Below are 23,437 nucleotides of genomic sequence, written 5' to 3'. Positions count from 1 at the left end.
TACACACGCACCCAAAGCGTTTAACTGTTCTTCCTGCTTGCCCAGGCGTTGCGCCTGGTGGCGTAGTGCCAGTTTTACGGGCTCAGACTCTGCGGGGTCCATAATCCTTTTGGCTGGTTCTTTCTGTGACGAGTGGAGATGGGGTTGGGGCCCCAGAAGCAGAGGCAGGGAGCTTTAGACGTAGTTTACCACTTTAATGCAAGTGTGCAGGCAAAATCCAACAGAGTAACAGAAGGCGATGGTGCAGAAAAGGCAAACTAAGAGTCACCATGAAATAGTCCAAGAACACAATAGAAGGAGCTGGCTGGGTAGCTGGGTACAGCTGGGCTAGCCTGGCTAAAAAAACAGAAACAGGGAAAAAGCTGGCAGCGTGGTAGGTGTCCACGTGTGAGCAGGCGGCGATTTGTCAAAACCAAAGAACCAGCAGCGTCCAGCTGTAAGCAGTCAGCTTAAATGGATGGCGAGTAATCAGTAACAGGTGTGCCCAGCGTCCCCGCCTCCAGCCCGCTCAAGGTGTGACTGCAAGGGAAAAAACACAGGCCAGGAGAAGGCAGGAACTAGAGCAACATAGAGCACGAAGACAGGTCACTGACGAACGTGACAAGCATGTTAGCTTTGCTAGCATGTTAACACTAGCATAGTAGCATTTTTAGTTATTTTCATAGGTAGACACTTATATAAAGACTTAGCACTATCATGCTAGGTGTTACCATGCTAATGTTAGCACATTAACATTGCTAGCATGCTAACATTAGCATGGTAGCATTTTTAGCCATTTTCATAGCTAGACACATGTATAAACACTATTATGCTACATGTTAGCATGCTAGCGTTAGCATTTTAGCATTGCTAGCATGCAGACATTAGCATAGTAGCATTTTTAGCCATCTTCATAGCTATTATGTCACTATTATGTTAGGTGTTAGCATGCTAATGTTAGCACATATCATTTCTAACATTAATATAGTAGTATGTTTAGCCATTTTCATAGCTAGACACATATATAAACACTTATTGTGCAACATGTTAGCATTTCAGCATTGCTAGCATAGCAGCATTTGTAGATGTTTTCCTAGGTAGACATATATATAAACACTTAGCACTATTATGCTAGATGTTATCATGCTAATATTAGCATTGCTAGCATGCTAATATTAACATAGTATCATTTTTAGTCGTTTTCATAAGTAGGCTATTATATAAACACTATCAAGCACTATCATGGTAGGTGTTAGAATGCCAACGTTAACATGTATGGCGCTTGGCAAAGGTCTGTGCTCTCAAAGTGCTTTTCCAGTATTCTAATTACTTTTACCTTCATTGAAGGCATGATTGTTGCCAAAGACACTATTTGGCAGCGAGATCAACACGGACACCACCTTGGTGTTTTGAGTTATTTCTTTAATTCAGTAGTGTTTTTTTTAATAGAAATTGTAGTATTTTATGATTTGGTATCATTTATTGTTATTACTATATTCATTCTGAATGTATTATGTTGGAGATTCAATTCACAACATCCTAAAGGCCAAAGGACCACTTTGGAAAATGAATTACCTGTAAGCCAATTTCACCAATTTCAGAGCAGCACCCTAGCTCATGACAAAAACATTCTTTTCTCCAGCCAGTGTTTCTGTTTCGACTACACTCTGGGCCGTATCTGCCTGGTAACCTTGGTGTGTGGAAGCTGTGACCAACAGTATTTCAGTTTAACCTTTGACAAACTTAACAGACGTTCATCTACGCCACTAACCATTTAATAAAGCATTCATTCTATAAATTACTCATAATCATTCACTAAGTTATTAGATGAATTGATTAAACAGTATCTATACTGTACTTATTTTAAGACACTCAACAATAATTGAATCAATAACCACCAATGCAAAGTTATTGTAAAGTCTACTTAAATTATTATTATTATTATTATTTTCTTTTTTTCTTAATAAGAAAATCTTATAAAACACTTAAAGTGAATCTTTGTCAAAACCCTTCTTGTCTCCAGGGTGGATTGTTCTGGTCGCCGGGTTGCCAGTTTAGATGTAGACGGCGTCATTAAGGTGAGTCTCATGGAAAAGTCGTCAAGTAAAACGGGTAATGATTTCTACAAATACACAAATATCTTCTCCTTCAGGTGTGGTCCTTCAATCCCATCATGCAAACCAACGCCACCATCATGTCCAAGTCACCTCTGCTGTCCCTGGAGTGGGCCACCAAGCCAGACAGACTGGTATGGACAGAAATGCCATAAAGACACAGGGCGTTATATATTCTATGATATGTGCTTCTTGTGTTCAGTTGTTACTGGGCAGCGGCGTTGGCACAGTGCGGCTGTACGACACAGATGCCAAGAAGAACCTCTATGAGATGAGCATTGATGAAAGTCATCCACGGTACACCCTCCTGCCTGTTACGCACAGAAGCATAGAATAGAAGGCTTTTATCGTCACCGTGAGGCGGAACACGGAGAAGCAAGTTGAGTTGAAAGCCGGACGTGCGTGTTCAGCGAGCGGAGCTCTCTTTTAAAGCAGCTCTATCGCCATGGTAACTTAGGCTGAACTCATAACTCGCAACCTGCTCGGGTGTTGAGCGTTGATCAATGGAAAGACTACTAGGGCAGGGGTGTCCAAACTTTTTCCACTGAGGGCCACATTCTGAAAAATGAAAGGATGCAAGGGCCACTTAGATATTTTGTACACCAACACATAGAAATACAGCATGCGGAGAAGCATTTCAGCTTTTTAATATAGGTGAAATGCTACTAAAAATGATTTTTTTTCCATAATAAGGAGTAAAATTGCGACTTTTTACTTTTTTTCTTAATATTTTGACTTCACTCCTGTAAAATTACATCTGTTTTTTTCATTTCATTTTTTTATTTTTTATTTCCCAACTATTTCATTTCAGCTTCCCTCTTGTAAACTTTCTTCCCGGAATTATAACTTTATAACTTTATATCTTTTTCTTTATTTCAACATTCTTACTAAAATGATATTTTTCCTCATTTTATAAGTTTATTCTCATAAAATTGAAATATTTTTCTCATTGGAAATAATTTTTTTTTTCTCTTAATATTTTGACTTTATTCTGGTAAAATTTCTGCTGTTTTCCATTTCTGCTGTTGATTTTTAGTTTTTTTTTTCAAATATCTCAACTTTCTTCTTGTATATTTTCTTCTCCTAATAGTTTTACTTTATTCCCAAGTTATACATTTTCCCCCAACTTAAGTTTCCAAAAATGACAACTCTATTCATTGCTTTTGACTTCAAAAGAAAAACAAAAAAAGTTTTTTTCTTTGATATTTCAACTTCATGCTACTGAAATGACATTTCTTGACATCCTCATACTATGACTTTATTCTTGTGAAATTTCCTTGCTAGATTACAACTCTTCTCTTAAATGAATACTTTGACTTTCTCATTTTTGCTGCTGGTGGTTTTTGTTGTTTTGTAGGTTTCTGGTTAAATTCCATTTTTAGATTGTACTGCGGGCCGATTAAAATCACAGCCACGGGTCACAAATGGCCCCCAGGCCGCACTTTGGACACCCCTGTACTCGGGTATACTGTAAATCAGTGGCCATTACATGCTCACCATTATTCCTTCAGCGGGCCTTTCTCGCTCCGTTGGCGGCGTCCGTGTTGGTTTTAGCTGCCATAATCTCTTGAGAACTCCTCATAACGCTCCATCATAATTACGTACTCATTTTTTGCCAAATACACAGGCTGGGATCACTTCACTCTTCAGCGGAAGTACGGAAGTAGAATAATATGACGTCAAACGCCCCCTTTCATGTGAACGCGCGCTCAGCACAAAGCCGAAAAGCGAACCTGACAAAGTGAGTTGCTAACCGCCGTCGCGGGGCCAATTAGGTCTGATTGCGGATGCTAGGTTTTGTCGAGTTGCATCTTGAGCTCAAAGCCTGGCTTTGTTGAGCCGTTTTCGCCGTATCCCCCCCCTCCCAAGTGTGAACAATAAGACGGAGAACAGCTCCTTCTCCAGTGTCGACATGCACGTCCAATATTTACAACACAGAATACAAAAAGAATAGTTTAAGGCAGGGGTGCTCACACTCAAACAAACATAGAAAATAAATATATTAACTATATTTATTCATATGTGTATTTATGTACGTTATACATGTACATCAGGGGTGCTCACACTCAAACAAACATAGAAAATAAATATATTTACTATATTTATTCATATGTGTATTTATGTACGTTATACATGTACATCAGGGGTGCTCACACTCAAACAAACATAGAAAATAAATATATTTACTATATTTATTAATATGTGTATGCGGCGGACATAACCTGAGTACCGCTAATATGGCCAAATAGCTACGTAGCGTTCATTAGACACACGCTTCATGTATTACGCCCAGTTAGCGTTTGCCATCAAACATGAAATGAAAATGATGATGCAAAAGACAAGGCAGCCCAAGTCAAGCCAACATATTAAAAAGGTTTCAGCAATGGACACGTTTTCCAATTCGTTATGAAATAATAGTTTTAACAGACGGAAATGTAGAAATCACATTTCTGTAGTGAAGTTCAGGGCGTGAAGCAAAGCCATCAAACAATTCACTTTTTTTCTGCATAGCTAGCAGCTACAACTGAATGGATAACTTGTTCCAGCACCTTACCGCTGAGTTAGTTTATCCGTAATCACAATACAGTCATTCACTTAATTGCCACTTCATCTTCATTAAGGCCACGGGGTTATACTGGAGCCTATCCCAGCTACCGTTTGGGCGAGAGGCGGGGTACACCCTGGACTGGTCGCCAGCCAATGGCAGGGCACATATAGACAAACAAGCATTCACAATTCCAATTAACCTAACATGCATGTTTTTGGATGTGGGAGGAAACCGGGGTGCTCGGAGGAAACCCACGCACGCATGAGTAGAACATGCAAACTCCACACAGAATTGTCCAACGGAGATTCAAACCCAGATATTCCAGATCTCCTGACTGTGTGGCCAACATGCAAACAAGATTACAGGCCACCATAGAGCATATCATATGGCGTCTACAAAGTGACGTTTATGCGATCGACCCACAATACCTTTGCAATCGATCGGTAGCTGGCGATCGACGTAGTGGACACCTCTGTTGTAAGGTAAAGAAATATGGTCATGTGAAATGATATGATATTGCACAGTAGGTGGGTAGAGGGAAGTACGGGGTTTGAGGGGGGTGTGGAGTCATTGCATGTGGGAGTTGAGGGTGGTTATGGCTTTTGGGAAGAAACTGTTCTTCAGCCTGCTGGTCCTTGTTCTGATGCCCCTGTAGCGCCTCCCTGAGGGCAGCAGGTCAAACAGTTCAAAGCCAGGTTGGGAGCCACTTTTGGCATGATTGGCGGAGTGAAGGCCACAGGACGATGTATGAAATAGTACGTGCATGTCCCTGATGAGGACAAGCAGGTGCTATACAAACTGAATGGAAGTTATTTATTCCTGTTGTGTTTGTGTTGGGATAGTACACGCTGTGGTGGTATATAATCTTTTGTCTCTCAGTATCTTGTCCTTAGCTTGCAGTCCCAGCGGATCATCCTTTGTGTGTTCAGCTGCAGCTCTCAACGGAATTGGACTCATTGAGCCTGCTGTCCGTCTTCCCGTACCGGTGTCTGGACAGCTCCTGCTGTGGGACACCAAGACAGTCAAACAGCAGGTACCACTCCAAACCCAACGCTCCAGGATAGCGTGATTGAACATTGCAATGATAAGACCGACCTCACACCCACTTCCTCCGTCCATGTCTTGGAATCTGCCATTGTCTTTTCTTCCTAGCGGGGAGACGACACGTCTGCAGTGTTACCGGGTGCACGGTTCACACGTCATAACGACAATAATAATAAGAATAATAATACGTAGTCGTAAGCTTTTATTTATACAGCCCTGTTAAAAGCTACTCAAATACATGATGACATAACGTTCCAACCACAGAGGACATCACAGCAAAGTTGAGTTCCTTTTACTTCTCAACTCCCGTTGGTCTTGCACCAGGGGTGTCCAAAGTGCGGCCCGGCGGCCAATTGTGGTCCATGGCTGACAAGAAACCCAACCAATTTAAAGGTCAGCAGTAATTTAACAAGAATAAAGTCACAGTATTAAGACAGAGAAGTTGTAATATAATGAAAAATGTCGCAATTTTACAAGAAAAATGTAACATGAGGAAAGATATTTTCCTTGTTTTAGTAGCTAAAAGTTGAAATATTAAAGAAAAACATTTTTTTAAGTCATAATATTCTCAATAACGAACAAAACAATGAATAAAGTTTGAAAAACTACGTTGCGGAAAAAGTTATATTGTTACGAGAGTAAAGTCCAAATATGATGCGAGTAAAGTCATAATTACGAGAAGAAAATTGAAATAGTTGTAAAATTCCAGCTGTTTTTTCCTCTTTTTTTCTTTTTCTTAAAAAAAACCCCCATTAGAAATAGATTTTAAAAAAAAAACAGCTGGAATTTTACAAGAATAAAATCAAAATATTATGAGGAAAAACAATGTCATTATCATTGCTATTAATCATTACCAAGGAGTTGAAATATTAAAGAAAAAATACGTTATTATGTCAAAGTAGTTTGAGAAACATACAAAAAAATAAAGTTGTAATTTCTGGATAATTAGGTTGGCCATCCTTTCTCCCTCGTAAGCCAATAAACCATCACAATTACTCCCAAATTGTTGAATAATTTCACAATTTCAATATTTATTTCTTCCTCCACTTTCCTCTTTTTCCTCTGACATCTTGATTCTAAAATTTCAACCAAATTTTGCTGCCCTTGGATTGGCTCTGACCGGGAGACAGTAGGTGTTTAAAGTGACCAATCAGAAAGGAGGGCGATTTGCGGCGCCGTCTATTCAATGCCCGCGCCCAGAGTCCCAACACTCAGCAACGTATTGACTCCATATGGTTCTCACCTTCATCAGATTGCTGGCACTCGCAACTTTCTTTGGCCCCATGGCGGGTTATTTAGCAGTCACACTCAATAAAAAAATTCACGGACAGTTTATTTTTTGCATAATCAACGCACTTGCCTTTGTCAGCTCCAGTTCACTTTGGAACCGGAACCAGTAGCCATTAACTGCACCGCCTTCAACCACAATGGAAACCTGTTGGTGACGGGAGCTGCCGATGGAGTCATTCGACTCTTTGGTCAGTATTTGTAATCTGATTACTCGGGGTGTCACGAGAGACTCAGGTCACAAGACGAGACGATACACAAGGTTGGGTCTACGAGACGGGACAAGATTTTAACTTTACTTTTAAGAAAAGTACAATGAAAACATACAAAATCTATGAGAATATATGGCAATCTGCTAATATAAGTTCTACAACGTTACACTCTTCTGCACTCTGTGTGTATGCTGCCTGTACGCTACCTTCCCTGCTTCCACCCCCCGACACAAAGGGACTGTATGACTGACAAAAGGGCTCACTCAAATGCCAAGGTGCTGAAACCAATGCACAGAGTGAACTCTCTTTCTGCCTGTCTGGAGATGGGAGACGAGGAAAACAGACACGCGTGCACATGACAGTATATATTGAGGCCGGCAAAATGATCAAGTTGTGTGATTAATTGACTTATTTACTATCGTCCCAGGCCTAGTACCCATGAGACAATTTGTTTCTGGACAAGAAATCTTGTCGTGTTTTAATTTCACAAGATCTTGTGACACGAGATCTTGTGACACCCTGCTGATTACATTTTGCAGCTTCACTCTATCACTCTATTCAAAAACCCATTCATAAATCATGCTGTTGCATGGTTGAAAACAGCCTATTACTAGTCCAAGAGTATGCATAGTTAAACAAATTTGTGCATTTCTTTGTCAAAATGAAGCATTTTCAAGCATAAAAATGGCTAAATGAAGTCAAATACGAATATAAGGCATTCAGAAGATGCATTCAAAGACGTTGCGATGATATGTCGTATTCTACATTGGCCACTAGATGTCAGTAATGTTACTGTATTGTTGGGTGATTGTTGTTGTCAGTGATACAGTCGAGCACCAGACTTGGTCGCTGGAACAGCAGGCCTTTATTGCAGGTTTGAATGCTCTCAAAACAGGCACAATAATCAATAACACGGGCTACTGTTGCGGCCGTAACCCACGCCAAGCTAAAACTCAACTCTGAACCCCCGACATCACTTCCTGTCCTGTGCCATCGGAACACATGAACAGCAACACACACGAGCATGCATTGTATTTATGTTTTATACTGTTTTATTCTGTCATAATGGCTACTATATTGCATAATAGGTGTGTGCCTGCAGTGATCCCTCATTTATGGCGGTTAATTATTTCCGCAAAATAGAAATCCGTATTTATAAATGAAATACTTCTTTAGTTAGAGCACAGAAAACCTGTTTTGAACATTGTTAGAACCCTCTAGACATTAAATAACGCTGCTATAGTCACCTTTACACTCCTATTACCCAATACAGTAGACATAATAAGACATGCTATAGACTCACACGTTAGCATTGAGAGTTTTGAGCAAAAGTTTTATTGCCAACCTTCACACCAGTTGGAGTGCTCAATTCCAACACAGAACAACACACTTGTCTCCTACTCGCTCTCGCTCCCATAACACCGCTTCCAATTATTAGCATTAAGAGCAAGGTGCGTTCACAAACCTCGGAATGTTCTCGGCGTGCGTGCTTGCGTTCTCTCCGGGTACTTCCTCCCACATGCCAAAAATATGCATGCTAGGTTAAGTGGATACCCTAAATTGTCCATAGGCGTGAATGTGAGTCTGAGTACTTGTTTGTGTGCGATTGGCTGGCGACCAGGGTATACCCCGCCCCTCGCCCGAAGGCAGCTGGGATAGGCTCCAGCACACCCGCGACCCTAGTGAGGACAAGCGGTATAGAAAATGGATGAATTGATGGAACATTACAACAGCAACAGATCGTTACAGTAACATTACTGACACCTAGTGACTAATGTAGAATACCGCATATCGGCGTGTCTTTCAATGCCTTATATTTAGTTCAGTTCATAATTTTTATGATTGAAAATGCTTAATTTAGGCCAAAAATACTTAATAATTTGCTTAAACGTGCAAAACAAAGTATTGCTGTATATAGTTCTATAGGAATTTGCATGTGTAGTGTTTCTGTGTTGTGAGGATTTGCTGTTGAAGTAATCCAGGATATGCAATACTCTCCTTCAGACATGCAGCAGTATGAGAGCGCTATGAGTTGGAAAGCTCACGATGGAGAAGTTCACAGTGTGGAGTTCAGCTGCGATGAAAACACCGTCTTTAGCATCGGAGAAGATGGCAAGGTGCGTTGTTGAATCCGGTGTCACGTTTACTGTATCATCATCATCTGCAACGTGACACACGCTCACCAAACATTTGTGCCCTCAGTTCGTGCAGTGGAACATCCATCGCTGCGGAGTCAAACAGGCGGAGCAGATCTTGCCTCAGGATGCCACCGGACCTTTTGTCCTGTCGGGCTACAGCGGCTATAAACAAGTATATACTCATATTATTAACATACTTCAATCTTTTTATCTTCTCCATAAAACAAGTATCTATCTTTTTTTTTATTACAATTTAATGTCAGCTCACGGCTATGAAATGAAAATAAGTAGATTCTCTCTAGGAAACATGTCAAACTCATATATTTATTATATTCAGATCAGTATTTACAATTATTATACAGTGGCTCCTCGCTTTTTTGCGGGGGTTCTGTTCCAGACCACCACCAGTTATTTGTACAACCCATGAAAATGTCTATTTTTGACACACAGCACGTGAAAGTTGTATGCGGGCCTGCCATGATAATACATTTTGCTGGACGATAATTGTCCTACAAATTATCGCAGATGAACGATATAATTGTCAACATTATTTTGAGACCATTTTTTTCATGAATGTAATGATAAAATATGGCATAATAATGCGAGTACACCGTATCAGAAGCAATCAACATTAATTTCAGAGTATCTAACATTGTAATTAGAACGTCAAGAGCTTTTAAATAAAATTAATGAAACAAACAACATAATTAAAATAAACAAAAAAGACAAAAACACCCCAATGAAAATAAGTGTGTCTTTTAGCAAAAGTTGCACTCACAAAATTTCTGATTTTGAATCAGTGTCACTTTTGTTATTCTCTGAATATTGTGGAAAAAAAAATGTAGAAATAACCTGGAAATACTCTGAAGCTGACATTGTGTGTCAATGCAGACGTCAGCCCATTTGCATGCACAGTTGTGTGTGGAATACGCCGTTTACGTTTAATGAGGTGTAACATTTTCGTTGGAGTTTGGTCAAAGTACGAAACGTATTTTGGTCCATCCAAAATACGTTTCGTGCACAACGAGGTGTTATACGGCAGCTGAAACGTAAGTTTGTATTTATTTCATTGTCTTTGTCACAAACTTTTGCGTGTCACAAAATGATGAGGTGCAAACGGGCTGAAACTGAGATCAGTTGGTGTTTTATACACAACCGGCATGAAGAAAGTATCCCATAATGTTTCCTCTGTTTATTCAATATGTTTGCAGTATATTTTCACATGGCTTCAAATCACTGTAGTCTGTGCGTCTGTACTCTCATTCGCTGGGAGCCTTTTCAGGAGGATCACCCATTTGCGTTAGCTTGCTTATTACGCCTCACGACGCTAACTGACAGCACTCTGTGTGTATTTTAATGACCAACCTACAGGTCAGACACAAGAAATGATTAAGTCACTCATGTGTATTTCACTCCTGTTGCAGTCCTCCTCCTTCGAATCGAAGATTCATATACAAGGTAGCAAGCTAGCTAGCAATTACACGGGAAACATGGCAGGGCGGCATGAAGGAGCTTGACTGACAATGGTCTATAGCCAATCAGGACGCAGAAAACAAAGGGTGGTGCAGACAGACGAGAGAGGAAAGAGAGACACTCAACTTCCCACAGTGCAATTCTTCTTAAAGGGCCAGGCTTGGCCTGTAACAGCGTTCATACGCTGTAATTAAAAAAATAAATAAAAAAAGCACAAAAAAAAATCTGCGAAAGATGAACCACGAGAGAGCGAGGGAACACTGTAGTATATTTGTGGGACATATTGACTTGATTATGTCTTTAAAGAATGAAATGAAATCCAACTTTTGTTCAGGTTCAGGTCCCCCGGGGTCGTCTCTTCGCCTTTGACTCCGAAGGACAACACGTCCTCACCTGTTCCAACTCTGGAGGACTCATTTACAACGTAAACACAACTGCTTCCTTTTACTCTGATACTTTTCATATGATCTAATATGACGTTTGAAATATATTCCAAGGAAGCTTTCCATTGAGTCGTCTTTGTGTCTCCTCCCCCTTGTCCAGCTGACCAATAGCGAGCCAGCTCTGAAGAGCGCACTGTCGCTGGGCGGACACAAAGCACCAGTGGTGACCGTCGATTGGTGCTCGGCATTGGACTGTGGCACTTGCCTCACCGCCTCCATGGACGGAAAGATCAAACTGAGCACCATCCTGGCACAGAAGTCCTGAGATCATCTTCAAGATACATGATGTCATATCAGCACAAAAATATTAAAGGCCCAATGCAGCTTCAAGGTTATCGTTTTGTATTTGCACATTTGAAAAAGTATTCCTTCTTGCAGTTGCTCTGAAGGACGTGAACGAGCCTTGAAACATCACAGAAATCTTGAACAAGAGAATAAATACTGTAGCATTTTATCTGTTTGCATTTGGTGATAAAGCCTTGGTTGGCACACTTACTATATAACCTATAAGTATTTAACTCATAGTTTAGCGTTCTCTCTTACGGAGTCCCCGAAGATCTTGCAAAACTTTTGAATAACACAGTAGAGTAGATAACGCAGTACTTTTGCAAGATCTCACAAAAGTTATTGCGTTATCTTGCAAAAAAAAATTTTTTTTTACCCGTGCAGCCTTTCCTTCATCAGGAAAAATTCTGATACTTTGTTGTAAAAGTCTGATGGTCTCCTGTTGAGCTTGGATATATATTTGTCCATTTTGGCAGTGAAATTCATTGACTTGACGTGCTGCTCTCCAGCCGTCACAATTAAAACCCTGCCTTTTCTTCTCTATGAAAGGAATGACAAGCACCCTCCAGCTCGCGCACGCCCCAGCTCCCCTTCAGGATGAGCTGAGTACTGCAACACTTCTGCCATTTCTATTGTCGGATTACCAAGAATAATGATGTTACACATGAAAGATGTTACACAGGCTGTAGAAAGTCATGGTGCATTTAGTGGTGTCAGATTAAAAAAATGAGAGAATAATTATGATCTGTACAATTTTAATATCACTAAAAATCTCATCTAAAAATTGCTGATAAAAGCCATTAGTTTGAGGTATTTTCATTGAAAGTCATTACATTATTGTGGCAGATTAAAAGATTGATATACAGTAGACGCCCCTACAACGTAAATAATCCGTTCCGAGAACCTTTATGTTATAGGGTTTTTATGTTATACGAAGCGTAAAATACATGTAAATAGCCTAATCCGTTCCAAGATCTTCCCAAACTCACCCCTTTGGCACTTCAAAATATTCAAAGTCCACCAAATATGGTGGGAAAATATAAGAAAACGTTAGCATAAACATAGTAGAGTAACATTCCATTATAAAATAAGGTAATAAATAAGATTACTGTAAATGAATAAAACTGAAAAACCGTTCACGAGATATCTTGATCAGGAGCACGCAAGTGGAGGCAGGAAGGACGAGGAGGACTAGCGTTAAAGAGTCTAAGAGTCAGCTGTTCTCACAGACAAACGCACACGCACTACACGATAATGCTGTGTGCAAAATTTTAATTTGTAACTTAATTGTTTAAGTTAGTGTCAGGGGGACTACGAAGAGGAAGGAGGTTGAAGGGAGAAGCCTGTCTCGCACACAAACTCACGTACGTGCTGTATAACTCAGCCAATGAGATGAGAGCATAGGCGGTGCACCCATAATCAGCCAATGAGATGAGAGCGGAGGCGGTGCCCCGAAAATCAGCCAATGAGAGCGTGATGCCTCAGAAGGCGTCACCAAGTGTTAGTCTGAACTGGCACCGACTTGAGGCATTAATAAAGTTGATTGAAAAAAAAAAGACTTGCACTGACTTGACGCTTTACGTTATATGGAATTTCTTCTGTAATACGAAGCAAAAACGTTACATAAATTCTTTATGTTCAGTGGAATTTATGTAAAAGGAGGTTTATGTTATGCGAGGTACTACTGTATAACCAAAAAAGTGGCTTTTGTTTTTAACAGACTTTAACAGATGCAGTCCGAGCCCCGACAGCCTTTAGTTCCGACCACCAGGGGGGAGTATTGCTGTGTTCTTTTGCCAAATAATTACAGAATAAATTAAAAAAAAACATCAGGTCCATATAATCTCCAGGTACAGTGGTGTGAAAAGTGTTTGCCCCCTTCCTGATTTATTTATTTTTTTGCATGTTTGTCGCACTTAAATGTTTCAGGTCAAACAAATGTAAATATTAGTCAATGACAACACAACTCAACCCATCCAAGAGGTCACAAAAGACCCCACAACAACATCCAAAGAACTGCAGGCCTCACTTGCCTCGGTTAAGGTCAGTGTTCATGACTCCACCATAAGAAAGACGCTGGGCAAAAACGGCCTGCATGGCAGAGTTCCAAGACCAAAACCACTGCTAAACCACAAGAACATTAAGGCTCGTCTCAATTTTGCCAGAAAACATCTTGATGATGCCCAAGACCTTTGGGAAAATACTGACGAGAAAAAAGTTAAACTTTTTGGAAGGTGTGTGTCCCAGACATGCTATGATAAATGGATCCATGAATCCTGCTGTCTGCCAAAAATTGCTGAAGGAGAATGTCCGACCATCTGTTGGTGACCTCAAGCTGAAACCAACTTGGGTTCTGCAGCAGGACAATGATCCAAAACACACCAGCAAGTCCACCTCTGAATGGCTGAAGAAAAACAAAATGAAGACTTTGGAGTGGCCTAGTCAAAGTCCTGACCTGAATCCTATTGAGATGCTGTGGCATGACCTTAAAAAGGTGCTTCATGCTGGAAAACCCTCCAATGACAACAATTCTGCAAAGATGAGTGGGCCAAAGTTCCTCCCCAGCGCTGTAAGAGACTCATTGCAAGTTATCACAAACACTTGATTGCAGTTGTTGCTGCTAAGGGGGGCCCAACCACTTATTAGGTTTAGGACCATGCAGGTTTGGATTTTTTTTCTCCCTTAATAATCAAATGTTCAATTTAAAAACTGTGTTGTCATTGACTAATATTTACATTTGATGATCTGAAACATGTAAGTGTGACAAACATGCAAACAATTAAGAAATCAGGAAGGGGGCAAACACTTTTTCACACCACTCTACACACCACAGTATATCACTGTATACTGTACACAGTTGGCCGAATGCTCCACCAACATCTTTTGTTTTTTTTGTCTTCGGCGTCATACATCTTGCTGATTTCGGTGGTGACTGTAGTCCTGATGATGGCTTATTAGACGCAGTTTGCGACACCTCTAGCAACCCCTCGTCTTCCACTATTTTTATGGATCTGCAGTTCATTGCTTTCCACTTGGCAAGAGCACTGTCGGTGGCAGACTTGCGGATACGCTGGGTGTTATTATTTCTGCAATATTGGCGACATGCTGACAAACAGAAGCCGGCAGGCGCCATGATCCAACGGGCAGGGTTACCGCACTAAGCCGAGAACAGGTCAACCTCAGGTTTCTTCCCTGTATTTGATTAGGAAATGTGCAAATTGAGCGATTTTTACTAAAGAATGTTTAAACAACGATTGGAATCATACAAAAAAATACATTTGTAATAGAGTTAGCTACAAGTATTTTTATTTCATGTTATTACACTGCACGTCACTAACGTGTTTACACTGTGTGTGTATTCGTTCTTATGTAATGTGGTGTGTTACTGCGAGGCGTGACGGTTAACTATGTTTCTGCCGAATGGGGGCGCTATAATTTTATGTTGCGCTGGTTCCAGCGAAGAAGAAGTGGAATCCATAACAATAACACAGCTAGCAAGAAGAGAATGTGATCTTTTCACTCTCAAACATTGTCCTAAATCTTCATCCTAGTACCGAATGACAGCTGCTGTTTATAAGTAACGTCATACAAAGTAGTGTGCGGCGGTAAGAAGTGTGATGTGGTGTAGTTTCCCCGCTCTCGCTTCCATTTCGATACTTAGGCGCTAGCTTATCGGGTTGTAAGTGTACTATTTGATGTCAGTGGCGTCACGCGGCGTGTGCAGACATGGAGAGTTTATACAAGCGCAAAATGTTCGCTTCAATGCGCAAAACCAAGACCGACCTGTCCAAGAAGAGGCAGATCGGCTTGCCTGCCTCCATCCTGGACGACAGTGACGAAGGCTCCTTCTCCTCGTCCTCGTCCTCCAGATCCCAGTCCGACTTCCACAGCTCCCCGGAGGAGGACAGCGACCAGGACGAGTGGGAAAGGAGTGACTCCGGGGACACTTCCAGCGATCACAGCCGCTCTGTGATTCGCAAGAAGCGGTCCTTTCTGGGAGGACAGGACACATCATCATCGTCATCCTCCTCCTCCAGCACTGCCAGAGAGCAGGATGACGATGACAAGGATGAAGATGACGGGGGAAAGACGGGGGATTCCAATCAAGTCAAGAGGATGGTGCAGCCCAGGAAGAGGAGTCGGCTTCAGCGGCAGGATGATTCCGACTCGGACCGTGCGGATGAGAAGCGGAAGGAGGCGTCTGAGAAGGCCAAGAGGAGACAGAGACACAACAAGCTGCTGGCGTTGTCCCGAAGGATGAAGGCCCGTGTTCCGAGGAGGTGGAGCCGCGTCAAACAGGTATTACACCTGTGCAACGTCATCACACTCACTTTAACGCTCGTGCTTTACGTCAAACAGGTACAGTGGAACCTTGGTTAGCGTCATTCATCCGTAGCAGAAGAGTCGATTCGAAACGTTCTCCAAGAGTTTTACAACGTTATTCCCAGCAAACCACGTCTCCGTCGTGTTGAGAATGGCAATTGACGTTTGATGCGAGCCTGATGCAAGAATAAACGCGGCTCTCGTCTTTTTTCACTCATGACCTGCACGTAGTCAGCGAGCATTGTAAAATGGTCCTTACATTAAAGTGATGAAACACAACATGGTGAAACTATACTCAACCAGCACGCACACGCAGGCGCTCACTGTTAAACTAAAATAATCCCGCTAGCTTCCATTCATGCTCTGTAACAGAGGACTTTCCAAGGTTTTTTAGTAGTGTTTGTGATGAGATTACGCCACGATTGAGCAGCCCGCTGAGGAAGTACTTCCCCACACAAACTTTCCCTCTTCTCGTGATGACATAATTTCATTCTCTTTTTGCGAGATTCCACGTTTAGCAGGAGATTTCCTTTTTATTGACCAATTCTGCAATTCCATCCACGATTCAGTTAACGTGGAAATCATAGAGTTTAGCTCCAGAGGGAGCTCATGAGCCATGGGTGTGTCAGGCAAGTTAAAATACAGTATGTGTTTGTTATTTTAAACTCGGGTTGGTACTTAAGTTGTATATTTCTGAGCTACCTTTTGAGTGTTAAGTTGTTGTGTGATGAGTTTAGCGTTCTTTGTAAGATGACGCTGTTATATTGAGTAATGACCTCCTATAATTTCCAGTGGGTTGACAAGCTCGTCGTTAGTTCACTTATAGCTTGTGATTGGCTTCTGCCAAAGCAAGCGCTAGCGTCTCCTCACTGAGCGGTACGGTATTTAAACAATTAGTAGTAGTTCTGAAGTATAGGAGATGTCAAAAGATTAGAACATGGTCATAAATTAGCTGTACTGCTGTAGATGCCGCAGGGTTAAAAGTTTAAGAAAAAAGTAGCGGCTTATACACCGGAAATTACGATACATGCTGGCATTTTAATAAGCATCATTAAGGAAAAGAACCCCCAATATATTACACCTATTAAGTATGGTTATTGACCATTTATGTTCATAAATCCATCCATCCATTTTCCTCCGCTTATTCGGGACCTGGTCACGGGGGCAGCAGTCTCAGTAGGGAAGCCCAGACATCCCGGTCCCAGGCCACCCCCTCCAGTTCCACTGGGAATAAATATATATATGTGACGTCGCAGAAGCTCTGTTGTTAAAAAAAATTGCAAGCGGAGGAAGTGATGTAGGTCTCGTGCATGTGCAGAACCAGTCGTGTTTCCTGTATGGATCTTAAGTTGTTGGTAAGCTCAACGCACAGCTCGCGTGTAGTTCTTGCAACCTTCATACGAAGCGTGCATGGAACGCGAGGTCTGTACTTTTATCGCAAGTCTGACAGACATTGGTCGTACAATTTACGTGCGTTGGTGCTACGAAGGAAGCGTCAGTCGTACGTCAGATTTCTTGCGTGGTAGTCACGTTCGACTTACAGGTTGCACGACAACTACAGAACGTTCTCCACCAGCAAAAGTCCTGTACGACGGAGCAGAAGGGGCGGATGTGCAAAAAGTGGCGGTGTAATCTCTGCCTCGTTGAAAGCGGGATGCACACGCAAGGCAGAAAAAGTCCTAGAACGGGGGTGTCCAGACTTGTTCCAGCGAGGGTCACATATTTAGACTTTATTCTCATGATATTCTAACTTCTTCCCCAACCAAATTTTCAAAAAATTACAACTTTATTGTGTTTTTTTTTTCATGCTATTATGACTAGAGATGTCCGATATTGGCTTTTTTGCCAATATCCGATATACCGATATTGTTCAACTCTCAATTTCCGATACATGTATGTGTAAGCCATTTAAGTATCCATTTACATTTTTTTGATCATCAAAAAGTCCAGGGAAGAAAACCAAGTATCATAATTTTCATGTTGGCCTAGCACTCTTATGTATTGGGATGTATTGGTTTCCACGCTACACTACAAATTGCATGTACACAGCAATTCCGAGCCAGATTTTAATAAAATTTCATCTGCAGATAGATATTAAAGTGCATTTATGTCCTACATACATTGTATGTTGTCCTGAAGCTCCGATCCATGAGTTTGAAAGGCTTAAAGTTGGACTTAACATTCAAAGCCGTCGTATGAGTCGAGGTGGTCCAACACTCATTATAAATTCCGATACAAAATTGAAGGGGAATAAGTTATCTACCTACAAAGCATGTATATGAATGAAAATACACCCAATGTCGTATGAAAAAGCAGCATTTTCACAGATGTCTCCACGGACTCTCCTAATTGAGCGTGCGCACACACAGTGTCAGATTTTACCATAGCTTACTTCCGGGAATTGTATCATTCCTACTGGTGAGGATAAGCGGCATAGAAATGGATGGATGGAATGGAAGGAGCGAGCTAGCTTGCTACTAGCCACCCACGGTTGTTTGATGAGGTCATTTGCGCGCCGGAAAATACGGGAGCCCATAGGCCTCTATACAGCATTATGTTTAATATGGGCTTTCATTATAGGGAAAAATCCTGATTCCAATATTACATTTTTATCCCGACCGATATTATCGGACATCCCTAATTATTTTTTTTTTTTGTCTTTTACTTTAATATTTCAACTTTGCGCTACTAAAATGTTATTTTTCCTCATAATATGACATTATTCTTGTTTATCATAATATTTTGGCATTATTCTTGTAAAATTAGTGCTGATTTTTCCATTTTTGTGTTTTTAGTTTTCTTGTTAAATTATATTTTTAGGACGTAAAAATTGAAAAAACAGTCGCGGGCTGCAAATGGCCCTTGGGCCGCACTTTGGACACCCCTGTCCTATAGAACATATTTAGTGATTGTACAACGGAGAAGTTGGCAGATATTTTTTGGGTGGAATGTTGACGATTGTGCTCCATCGAGAAGACGCTAAAGCGTACTAGGACAGCAACACTGCGCAGTCCAAATTCACACACTCAGGAAGTAAGTACACACAGCAGCTAGTGCACTGACACAAGTATTCCGTTGGAGACACAGCGCTTCTTGTCTTTTCAGGACGAGGAAGAATCCAAAGAAGCTGAAGATGAAGTTGATGGAGACGAGGATGGAGGAAATACAGCGGAGGCTGAAGCTTCACATGGAGACGGAGGAGAGAAGGGAGAAGACGAGGAGAAAGAGGAAGCAGTGAAGAAGTTGTAGATAGAGCCATCCAATCCCATATACAGTATGCTCTTATTTCACCCTTAGCAGAGGAAGCGTGTCCAGTATTTACTTTTGTCCCAGCAGCACTTCAAAGACCCACATGGACTGCTGATGACTTTGTCAGGAGCATCGTGAAGCTTTGGGAGAAGAATGCAATCATCACAAGAGGACATGGAACTGCTGATCGCAAAGTGGAGCTCCTAGGCCGTGGGATTATTCGTATTATTTTTTGCTGCGATTATGAATGAGATGAGTTGTTTGGGGGTGAAGAAAATGTTGTTAGTCGAGCCACAGAAGCAAGGCACACTTGCAGTACGAGCGGTTGCTAGGATGCAAACGGAAACGTCATTTTTCAAGCTCCATTCAGCATGGGCCTGCAGTGTCTAAAACGTCTCAGATTTTGTACAAACGTGCTTTTCTTCTTGCCAGAAGATGTTGGGAGCAGCTGCAACGCTTTTAATATATGCTTTTCTTGAAATGGCTGCTTCAATGACATGGTCCCATCCTACATTTGACACCTTTTCAGACTTGCGTATATGTTTCAAATGTTGGACTCGTGTTCCTCCTGATGTGGAAGTGTCCTATCAGGAGCTCGGTGTGTTTCTAACTTAACCCCTGCTTTCAGTTTTTATGCCTAGTCGAGAAGTTGTCGACTAGAAAAGGATTTCTCACGACACAACTTCAGGAAGTCCAAGTGTGACCACATTTGGCAGCCAGAAAGTATTTTTTTGGAATGTCAGAATTGTGTACAGTTGTCCCTCGTTTATGGCGGTTAATTGGTTCCAAACCCGCTCGCCATCAGTGAATTTTCACAAAAAAGGATTCAATATTATTAAATAGAATATTTTCATAGTTATGGCATTGAAAACCTGTTTACAACCTTCTAAATATGTTTTAAACATTATTAGGGTCCTCTAGATATGAAAGAACACCCCTATACCCCACCGTTACATTTGTATTACCCAATACAGTCAATATAATCAGAGAAAATAAGACATATAAGACACAAATAAGATAATAATTTTTGGACTCACAATAGCAGTTCCTTCTTCTTTGTTTTGTCAATGTATTGTAATGGCGGCTTTAAATGGCTTTACACTTGCATTACCCAATAAAGTAGACATAATAAGACAAAATAAGCCAGTTAAGGCATAAAACCCCTGCTCGTGTGTGTCACAATAAATGGGCGGACAGGTGTGTGGTGGACAGGAAGTGGTGCCAGAGGTTCAGAGTTGTGTTTAACCCTGTTGGATTATGACCCCAACAGCAGCCCGAGTTACTATTATGATTGTTATGTTGTTATTATTGTGCCTGTTGTGAGATCATTTCAACCTGCAATAAACAAAATCAGATACAGGTCACATATGACCAAAAAAAGTGCAGTGTGAACGTAGCATTAGTTCATTGAGCCAGTTTTATGCTTGACAGTGCTTCATTTAGGCCAAGAATAAGTACAGTTTGCTAAAATATGCATATTTTTTTACTAAAAGTAGGCCGTATTCAACCACGAAACAATGATAATTTATTAATTCATTACGTTTTTTTGACTGAGAGTGCCATGTTCGAATCGCACTGTAGCGAGGGACGACTGTATTTGAAACAAAAGTGCGGCACCAGTGGGAAGATTTTTTTTTTCTGGGGAGCTAGAGACCTACCTCACGGTCGCTGCTCCTCGGCTCTCGCCACTTCACGGACAGCTCTATCATGAACAAATTCTCCAATATTCATACAGTGATTTCCAATATCCAGTTCTTCTTTACTGTTGGGTGATCACCATTAGCACCTCACCGCTTCAGGGGGGATGGAGTCGACCCCTGACCAATCACAACAGAGTGGGCGGGGTCGGGGGAGGAGAAGAATGCAGATTGACCCTGGACACAATTTATGCTGGGTGAAAGTCTCATGAGGAATGGTGGATCTGAGCATTATTGACCTGCCGGATAAAAAAGATGATATATTACAGGTATATGTTATATTCCACTGAAAACACATTTGTCTCCATGTATTGTAGTAAAAAACCAAAAGTGTTGATTTATTGGATGATGAATTGGTGTTTTTTGCAGAGCCTCCATTGGGTTCATTTGCTGTCACAACAATCTGAATGAAATAGTTTGATATTTATGATTTGACAGGAAATATTTACGACTGAGAGGCCAATTAAAGATGATGAGGCTTTTCGTTTCATCAACTCTCTTCTGAGTGTCAGACGCATTACTGATGTAAATGTTTTCTTTTTACTGTGTAAGAAGTAACTTGTGGAAATGTAACACACCGACCAACTGCTTCCTTTTCTTCTGAAATGTGCTGCTTTACAAAAAAACAACTTCAGGATCTCATCCTTCAGTGATGTTGTTCTGTGTGCGTGCTAAAAACAATACTTTTGCAGAATAGCCACATAAAGTATGAGACTGATATCGAGCCAACTCAGATGTTTTTGGTTCAAGCAGCAGCTTAAAAAAAGAAATATCACATTGGAGGCCTTGAGTCTTTTATTCAACATGTCCACAGTGTTGTGTGTTTGTGTGTTTTTCTTGGCATTTCTTCTTGATTCAACTTTGAAAAGCAGTCAGCTTCATGATAAATAAACTTTTTGCTCTACCAGAAACATTTTCTTGTGTTGACCATATTTTCACAACAATACAATACAATGCTAACGTAAGCATTTGGATAAAATAAAATACAATGAAACGGCGTTGTAAAGTCAGCATTTTATGAAAGTAAAATGAAAAGCACTGGTCAACTCAATATTTAAATAAAATAAAATAAAATTAAACAGTGTTGTAACAAATGTGAACAAAATAAAATACAATTAAACAGCTGGTAAATTAAATTGTATTCGTAAACAAACATATTTGAATAAAATATACAATTAAACAGTATTGTAAATATTTGAATCAAATTAATTAAAATGTTTATTTAAAATGAATAAAATTCATAAAATACAATTAATAAACTAAATACAATTAACCAGTGTTCATTCATTCATTTTCTATGCTGCTTGTCTTTACTAGGGTTGTGGGATTAAAAATACAATTGAACAGCTAATAAACTAAATATTTGAATAAAATAAAATACAATTAAACAGTGCTCAAGGGTAAATATTTGAATAAAATATAAAATTAAACAGCTAGTAAAATAATTATTTGAATAAAATAAAATACAATTAAACAGCTGGTATACAGTAAATAAAGTTCAAATTAAAATGAATAAAAATAAAATCAGCGTCGTAAATATCTGAATAAAATAAAATACAATTAAACAGCAAATAAACTAAATATTTAAGGAAAAATACAATTAAATAGTGCAGTACAGTGTTCCCTTGTTTATCGCGGGGGATAGGTACACAAAATAGCCCGCAATAAGTGAAATCCGCAAAGTAGCCAATTTTATTTGTGTACAATTATCAGAAATATTTTAAGGCTGCAAAACCCCTCACAATATACACTTGATACACTTTTCTCAGACAATATTCAACATTTTCTCACATTTTAAACACTCTCCATGTTCAAATTTCATTTGAATTTTAATGAGCAATCTACTAGATTGGACTGTAAATTATCAAGTAACTCACGAAGCCTGGTCAGAAACCGGGCTTTGTCCTGGCGCCCTTCAGCTGTAGTGTTTTTGTATCCTTGTTAAAACATATTCCTCCTGCCGTCGTCCTCCTCCTCAAACCAAAGATTCATTTAGGAGGTTTAGAGTCTTCTTCTTCTTCTATTGTTTATTGGCGGTTAGCAAGCTGGTCACGCAGTTTGCTAGCGACCGCACGACGGAGATTGACTGACAACGGTCTACAGCCAATCAGGACGGAGAACACAATGGGTGGGTTCTCCCTCAGCCAACAAGGACTGTTGTGGCCCTGTATCTGGCCGGCTATTGTATGCTGTGGGTTCCTAATTGTTTGTACAGGCACATAAACACACATAAGAGTGGAGCTGCACACGTCTTCAACATGTGTATACAACACCCTCTACTGGTAGCAGCAGTAAATACAGTAACAGACGTACAACAGCACCGATAGATCACTCTAATACACCACACGGACGCAGAACGCAAGGTGCGTTCATATGCTGTTAAAAAAAATACTCAAAATTCCGTTTAAAAACCCGTGAAACAGCGAACCAGTGAAAGGTGAACCTCGATGCAGCGAGGGAAGTATTTGAATAAAATAAATTGCAAATAAACAGCTAGTAAACTAAATACTTGAATAAAATAAAATAGAATTAGACGATGTTGTAGTCCAAGACTGAAGTACAAAAGCAAGGCTGCTTATCATCCAAAAGTGCATCACTTGCTGGGTCTCTCTTGACGTCACATCCTGTTTCAGTGGCGACGGGTT

The 23,437-nt window shown here is 40.5% G+C and overlaps 2 protein-coding genes across 2 annotated transcripts in view; both read left to right on the top strand.

Moving 5' to 3' along the window:
* wdr91 (WD repeat domain 91) overlaps positions 1–11,568 on the top strand; it is a 35,292-nt gene extending 23,724 nt beyond the window's left edge. The window contains exons 10-18 of the mRNA XM_054757146.1: positions 2,003–2,057; positions 2,132–2,227; positions 2,296–2,390; positions 5,521–5,674; positions 7,055–7,163; positions 9,189–9,301; positions 9,387–9,494; positions 11,130–11,219; positions 11,339–11,568. Coding sequence (XP_054613121.1) covers positions 2,003–2,057; positions 2,132–2,227; positions 2,296–2,390; positions 5,521–5,674; positions 7,055–7,163; positions 9,189–9,301; positions 9,387–9,494; positions 11,130–11,219; positions 11,339–11,503 — 985 coding nt within the window. The 3' untranslated portion in view covers positions 11,504–11,568. The remainder of the gene's footprint in view (positions 1–2,002; positions 2,058–2,131; positions 2,228–2,295; positions 2,391–5,520; positions 5,675–7,054; positions 7,164–9,188; positions 9,302–9,386; positions 9,495–11,129; positions 11,220–11,338) is intronic.
* Positions 11,569–14,900: 3,332 nt separating this feature from the next.
* On the top strand, positions 14,901–21,694 carry ccdc82 (coiled-coil domain containing 82). The gene is made up of 2 exons (XM_054757907.1): positions 14,901–15,822; positions 18,952–21,694. The coding sequence occupies exons 1-2, from the start codon at positions 15,250–15,252 to the stop codon at positions 19,093–19,095; spliced, it is 717 nt and encodes a 238-aa protein (XP_054613882.1). The 5' UTR covers positions 14,901–15,249; the 3' UTR covers positions 19,096–21,694.
* Positions 21,695–23,437: the final 1,743 nt, after the last annotated feature.

The sequence above is a fragment of the Dunckerocampus dactyliophorus genome, chromosome 17 (genome assembly GCF_027744805.1).
Source record: "Dunckerocampus dactyliophorus isolate RoL2022-P2 chromosome 17, RoL_Ddac_1.1, whole genome shotgun sequence".
Lineage (NCBI taxonomy): Eukaryota > Metazoa > Chordata > Actinopteri > Syngnathiformes > Syngnathidae > Dunckerocampus > Dunckerocampus dactyliophorus.
Note: the sequence above shows the minus strand (reverse complement) of the source record. Positions and strands in the feature narration are given on the sequence as shown.